Below are 7,282 nucleotides of genomic sequence, written 5' to 3'. Positions count from 1 at the left end.
CAAGTCTGAATAGAAATACATCAATGTTTGTCTCGGTACAATGAAAACAAACTAAAACATAGGAAGGGACTCCGGCCTGCGAACGCCAGCTAGGCTACCTCGTAAGTCCCTGGACTGAAGTCAGCTCTCGATCAATATCCTACTGCTGTGGTCCGAAAGCTGCTCTGGTACCGTGATCTGTGCAAAAGAGCACAGAAGTGTAGCATCAGCACAACCGACCCCATGTGCTGGTAAGTGCCTGGCCTAACCCCGGCGAAGTAGTGACGAGGCTAGACAGGACTACCAAACCAACCTGTGCAGTTCAATATATATATGCAATAAAAGGAAAGAACAAAGAAATTAAACAGTTAAGAGGGAGGGGAGCATACTATGGGGGAGTACAGTCTAGATATAAAGTCAACAATTTAAGTAAGAAACAGGGCAATAACAATAACTAATGAGAGCAGGAAAATCAACAGTTGCACGACATCAACCTTCGTGCTTTTACCCTCATTCTCACCAAGAGCAACCAAATAAAGTGCACGGCATCACCCTTCGTGATTTTCCTCACATAACTCTCACATCATGGCACGGAATTTCCCTTCGTGCAAATATCATCAAAACATGGCACGGAATGACCCTTCGTGCAAGTATAATCAAACATGGCACGGAATGACCCTTCGTGCAAATGTAATCAAACATGGCACGGAATGACCCTTCATGCATTATCACTCTTCCTCACCCAAACAGTAGTCACAACCAAACGGGGCGAGGGGATAACAAATAATAAGAAGTGTCCCGGCAAGGGAAATACACAGTTAAACAGCTAAATCCTGGCAAGGGAGCAACAACAATAACTTTCATATCCCGGCAAGGGAGATAATTAATATACTCAAACCATCCCGGCAAGGGATTAATCATATCTCTTTCTATTTCTTTCATCTCTTACTCAATAGTCTTTTTATCATTCGAGCCAACGCTCCAAAGAATTTACAATCCCTAATTAGTCCTCGTACTCTTCANCGTATTTTACATTTAGAGACCAACTTTGGTCGCCAAAATTATATTATTAAAATAATAAAGTGACCAAAGTTGATCGCTATAGTCTTTACCCGGAATATTTGGTCCTTTACCTTAGAGACCAAAGTTGGTCGCTAATTAGCGACCAACTTTGGTCCCTAAAATAAAGGGACCAGCTATATTGCGACCAGGCATGTTTGGTCGCTTTTTGGTCGCTTTTAGGCCTATAAGCGACCAACTTTGTTCGCTTTTTGTGGTCGCTTTTTACCGGATTTCTAGTAGTGCATGTATCCTTATATAGTTATATTATTAAGCTTTATAGAAAGCTCCTTTAAGTTGGCTTGATTTGTTTAGATAGCTAACCTGAGTACTTGACCCTACCTTCAAGTAAACAATCTACAAAAGAAAAAAAAAGAAAAAACGTCTTCAAAATAGATAACTAATTAATCCTACTTAAATTAAAGACACATCATTTTAGTTTTAGTTTTAACACGAACTCGTTTGTTCCAAGATCATGATCTGATCCTAAAAGCAAGGTATTGGTGTCCCAATTTAACCCAAACTTCTCTTTTCGTCGTTATAAAAATTCCTCCATTTCCTCTTGATCTACGCATACTAGGAAAAGTAAAGGCTACGTAAGATGCAGGGGAAAACAACCCTAATATTCTTTTTTCTAATACCGTTCTTCATTCTTTTCTTTCAACCCCATCTAACTAATGCATCTTCAACAAATATAACTGCAATTTTTGCTTTTGGTGACTCCGTTTTTGACCCTGGCAATAACAATGCTCTGCCTACTCTTTTCCGTGCCAATCATTGGCCATATGGTAAAGACTTTCCCGGCCAAGTTCCAACTGGGAGATTCTCTAATGGGAAATTGACAACAGATATTTTAGTTTCACAGTTGGGAATAAAGCAACTTTTACCAGCTTATTTAGATCCTAAGGTCTCTGACAAAGACTTGTTAACTGGAGTCAGTTTTGCTTCGGGTGGTTCAGGATTGGATGAACTTACTGCCAAGGAAAATCATGTGCTGTCAATGGAGGATCAGTTGAATTACTTTGAGCAAGCCTTGAAGAGAATGGAAAAAATTGTAGGGGGAAAGGAAGCTGAACGTATAGTTGAAAAGGCTTTGTTTATGATTTCTGCGGGAACGAATGACATGTTGTTTAATTTTTATGATTTGCCAACTCGAAGATATATTTCTTTGTCAGGCTACCATGATTTTCTACTCAATAGACTTGAGGCTTTTGTCAATGTAAGTCTCACTGTTTTCGTGTAGCTCAACCCATTATTTTTCTTTTGTTTGACCAAACTGTATTTAAAACCTATTGGCCTAACTAATCCCGATTTGTATCGGTTCTCGAATCCAGACTTTTAGTTAAACATAAAGGGAGTTTATCTATTTCACTATACTCGGTGGTTTAACCCGTAAATTAATTTTGCATGTCATCAACCTGAAATAATTTTAATGGGCTCAAAATTAAAAGAAAATTAAAGAAAAAAAGGTAAAAAGAAGAAAAACATGGTTTTGCTTAAATTCTTTTGCATGTGTCTTTGTATGTAGATGCAGTCTAACAACATGTTATGTATATATTTATTGAATTAGTCTAACGGAACTTTGGTATGTTAATGATAGGAATTGTATAAAATGGGAGCAAGAAAAATTGCTGTGGTAGGTCTTCCACCAATTGGCTGCTTGCCTGTGCAAGTCACCATTAATAGTTTGCTGCCGAGCTTTCATATGTTTCGGCGTGTGTGCGTACAGCAGCAGAATATTGAGTCGCAGAGTTATAACAAAAAGCTTCAATCCCTCATATCCAGGTTGCGATCTACACTCTCTGGCTCCAAACTTGTGTATGCGGATGTCTACAATCCCCTTTTGGACATTATTCAAAAACCATCAGTCTACGGTAAGATAATTACCTTCATCCTACAAACAATGATATGTGTTTAATGCATGTCCGGTATGATCATAAAAGTCATATTCAATGGAAAATTTCTGAAAAATACTTTTTTGGTGTTTGGTTAGTAAGTGTAAATTATTTTTTGGAAACAAGAAATATTAAAAATTGTAAAAACAATAACAAATAGACATTTTATAGAAGGTTTGAGCCTCAAGACTAATAATAATGTCTAGGTGATAATTATTACTGAGCAAGTAGTTGTTATTACATGGATTACACACAAATAGTCGATCAGATTCACTCTTCACTTACCGTATACTGATTATATATTGTTATACACATATATATATATATATAATTCTTGATTTAATCGGTAGGACGAGCATCGATTTAGGTTAATTCTTCGTAAAAGAAATGATTTCCCTCAAAGATGACTCTATTATATCAAACACCCCTTGATTATCCCTTTGGACAAGTAACTTGGATGATTGATTGTTTTCTTGTTTTTTCTTTATTTTGAAATAGGGTATGATCATATCCTTGAAGGTTGCTGTGGAACAGGTTCCTTAGAGATGGGGCCTTTATGCAATGAGTTCAATCCAATATGTGTTAATCCTTCAAGGTATCTCCTTTGGGATGCTGTTCATCCTACACAAGCAACTAATGAATATCTTGTTCATATTTTGCAGAGGACTGTGCTTCCCCAACTTGTTGACTAATTGGGGTCGATTATGACAAATGGTCATTAGATTTAAACTTGATTCTTTTAACTAGGGATTTCTTCTCTTTTTTTTTTTTAGCGTTAGAATTTCTGAACTTTGATATTCTTTTATACCATGGTTAAACGTAATTTTAGAGTCACCGGCTCTTGAATTAGATGAAGAGATATAAACAATTCATTAATTATTTGAATTATTGTTCTTCAAAGTGCCTTTGTTTTCCCCATCTTTTAAGTTATGGGCTAGTGGTGCAATTCACAATGGTGAAACGTGTATACAACAAGACCTAAGAATAAACAACATGCAGGCACATGGTTGTCTCCACTTAAAATTAAGAAAATCCAATAATCCGATTAATTAATATCGATTGACATTGGATAGCCAAATTGTGTACCATTTGATGGCCAGATTGTGCCTTCCAATGTTTAGCAGGTAACTGAGATTCTTAGCTTTAATTAAACTTTTATTCCTGATCACTATCTCATCTTCTGCGACATCTAAGCTAATAATTTAATTAAGACGAAAATTAATGTAGTGTTAATGGTTCGGTTCGGCCGGTTATTTTATAAAATTTGTACAATACTAATTTTTCGGTTATTCTATTATGTATAACCAAAACTAGACTTTTCGAAACCGTCCCAATCATGTCGGTTTCTCTTCGGTATCGGTATGATTCAGTTAACTTTTGGTAATTTTTTTTAAATGTCATGTAAAAGTTACTAGTAGAAGTAGAATACAATAACATACGTACTTTTATAGAACTTAGCAAAACTCCCTCGACATTTTTACAGTTTAAAAGGTGATGAATTAAGAAAACATGAAAGATGGCTAGAGTATAGATCCATCAACTATTCTACAAAATAATGTAAAGTAAATACAATAAAAATATAAATCACACGAGCGTAAAGATATTTACCCAGCTGGGACTCAAGAATTAAGTCTATAGAAGATTAAATATTCAAAAAGATAAATCTAAATCATAAGAAAGGAAACATATTCAATATATTGTAATTTATTACTCATAATCGCTACAATACCTTGTGTCTTGCTATTGAATATGCTGAAAATAATTTAGTTTCAATAATAAGAGTAGCATAATAGGTTTGGAAATTAGGATTTTGAGTTTAATTACTTGTTGGCTTGTCACTAGTTCATAATTCTAAGGTCCAAGAAAAAATTTAATGCTTTATTATTTTAAACTTAATATATAAATATATTTTTCACATTGTAAATTTATTCGGTACAGTTCGGTATTTTTTCGGTTTATTTTCGTAAAATAAAAAACCTACCCTAATTATCGTTACGGTTATAGATTTATATAAAAACCTACGATTTTACTAAAAGAAACCTAAAAATCGGTTTGGTACGGTACGGTTCGATCGGTTTAATCGGTTTTTAGATATCCATTGACACCCCTAGATATACCAACTCCCTATGTAGCACTACTTTAAAGGCGACATTACAATACATCACTCGCTATGTGGTAGATTCAAGTAATTAAAGGAGAACGGTTTGCTGAATATAACTGCGGCATGTAAATGAAAGGTTGCGGTATTACAATCAGCTGAGCTGCCAAAATTCAGGTGGTCTATATGAGAATAGCTTGCTCCCTTTTGACTATATATACCTAAAAATTCTAGAATAAGTAATAAGGGTCCAGAAAATATGGAGTAACAAATTGTATGCGGTCGAGATCGTATGCATTCGATCTATATGCTCGAGGAATCGTCCAAAGTCTGACCTCAAGCAAAATCGAGTTCGAGCTCGAGGGACCAGATCCGAGTTCGAAGACAGAGCTCAACATCTGCCGGGGTCGAGTATGCTCGACCTCGGAATAGTACTGTTATGGACTTGTAACAGAATGGGTTGGATTCCTGCCACGTCCCCAAGATCACGGCGCAAATTTCGGAATATGATTGTACGATTCCGTACTAGGCGGTTAGACCGCTGTATCAGGAATATTCCCTACTGTAAATAGAAATATTCGATATTTAAGATTCCCCTGTTATATAAAGGGACCCCAATCATTTGTAACATCATCTAATGATTGAGAAAAAAATATACTCTCTACTTTTTGCCTACTGTTCATTAGAATTGTCTTTTAGCTCTATAGCTCTTACTTTACTTTTCTTGCTTAATTGTTCTTATTGTCCTAAACCCACATCGAGGTCACTAAGCTCGAGGCCACTGCTGCTGAGTTATATTGGTTTGATACATTTATTTCCTTCACTTCTACTTCATATTCCTTGATTATTAATTGGTATTGAATCTAATCATGTATATTTAAAATCACAAATCAAATTTAATTGTTACTCGTATTTTCGAGGTAAACAGTTTGGCGCCCACCGTGAGGCTAAAGATAATAGTGATTGTTTCTTTGCTGATTCTTATTACACACGTTATTTTTACACTTTTTCTTGTCAAGAATTTTTTATTCTCAGGCTGAAACATGTCTAGCTCACAAAATGCACCTGCTAATGACAACGAAGGTCTTGGTGAAAGCAACAATGTAGGGGTAGGTGTACCACCGGTAAACCCTGGGGAAGTGCCAAACAAGGAACCGGTTGATGTTAGTTCTCATATTGCTATAAACACCAACTTAGGCACAAACCCCGAAGGGAGTGTACGCAGGGAAGCCCGACCAGGGGACCAAGGAACACCAGGAACAGGAGATGGGGGAGTCAGCCTCTAAGTGATATTCGAGATGCTGCAGGCTCAGCAAATCGCCATCTCTCAACTTCAAAGTCAGAATAAAACTCCAAATACTGCCGAACCAGTAAACTCTCGACATACTGAACTGGTGCCAGAAAGACCAGGTGAAAGCAGCTCGGGGACTGACCCCACGATTATGAAGATGCTCGAAGAGCTCACTAAGAGGATCGAGTCCGGAGAAAAGAAAATCGAAGACAATGATAAGAAGGTGGAGACTTATAACTCCCGAGTAGACCAGATACCGGGGGCACCTCCAGTTTTGAAAGGATTAGATGCCAAAAAATTCATACAAAAACCATTCCCTCAAAGTGCGGCTCCGATGCCCATTCTCAAGAAGTTTCGCATGCCCTATGTACCCAAATATAACGGAACAACCGACCCCAACGAGCATATTACTTCATACACTTGCGGGATCAAAGGAAATGATTTGAATGACGATGAGATCGAATCGGTCTTGTTGATACCCAATTTTTCCCAAAATATTTTTTAGTTGCATATATGCCTTCAAAATCATGCATTAACACCATTTGGTATTTTTTTCCTATAATTTTTCCACACTTTTTTATTTGTCCAGTATTTTATTTCCAATAAATGATTACAAAAATTGCATCACAAATGATTTCAAAGGCATTTCTTGGTTTAATTTATTTTTTATGGTCCTATTAAGACCAAATTGTTCCATAAATGGCCAAATTGGCACCTTTTGGTTATAATTGCAATAACTTTGCAATTATAGCCCATGCGTACATTTTTGTATTATTTTACCAGAAATTAGTCTGTTGTATTTTTAATATTACTAAATAACTATTTTTAATACATTCCTATGCATGAAAATCATTTTTATAATTAGTAATTATATTAGTCAATTTATTTGGGGTATTTAACAAATAGCCTTGTTTACTTTCAATTTCAGCCTAATTGACCAGCCCAAATACCCTTATAAAA

General features: G+C 36.1%; 1 protein-coding gene across 1 annotated transcript; it reads left to right on the top strand.

Annotated features, from left to right (window-relative positions):
* LOC109226366 (GDSL esterase/lipase At2g40250-like) lies at nucleotides 1,494–3,847 on the top strand. Its single transcript, XM_019391146.1, has 3 exons — nucleotides 1,494–2,257; nucleotides 2,639–2,912; nucleotides 3,432–3,847. Exons 1-3 carry the CDS (start codon nucleotides 1,640–1,642, stop codon nucleotides 3,623–3,625), a joined length of 1,086 nt encoding a protein of 361 aa, XP_019246691.1. The 5' UTR covers nucleotides 1,494–1,639; the 3' UTR covers nucleotides 3,626–3,847.

This window comes from Nicotiana attenuata, chromosome 5, assembly GCF_001879085.1.
Source record: "Nicotiana attenuata strain UT chromosome 5, NIATTr2, whole genome shotgun sequence".
Lineage (NCBI taxonomy): Eukaryota > Viridiplantae > Streptophyta > Magnoliopsida > Solanales > Solanaceae > Nicotiana > Nicotiana attenuata.
This window is presented reverse-complemented; position numbering and strand designations above follow the sequence as displayed.

Coding starts and splice junctions, on each gene's coding strand:
- LOC109226366 (XM_019391146.1), top strand. CDS start 1,640: ATGCAGGGGAAAACAACCCTAATATTCTTTTTTCTAATACCGTTCTTC. Junction 2,258..2,638: donor GACTTGAGGCTTTTGTCAAT/GTAAGTCTCACT, acceptor TGTTAATGATAG/GAATTGTATAAAATGGGAGC. Junction 2,913..3,431: donor TCAAAAACCATCAGTCTACG/GTAAGATAATTA, acceptor ATTTTGAAATAG/GGTATGATCATATCCTTGAA.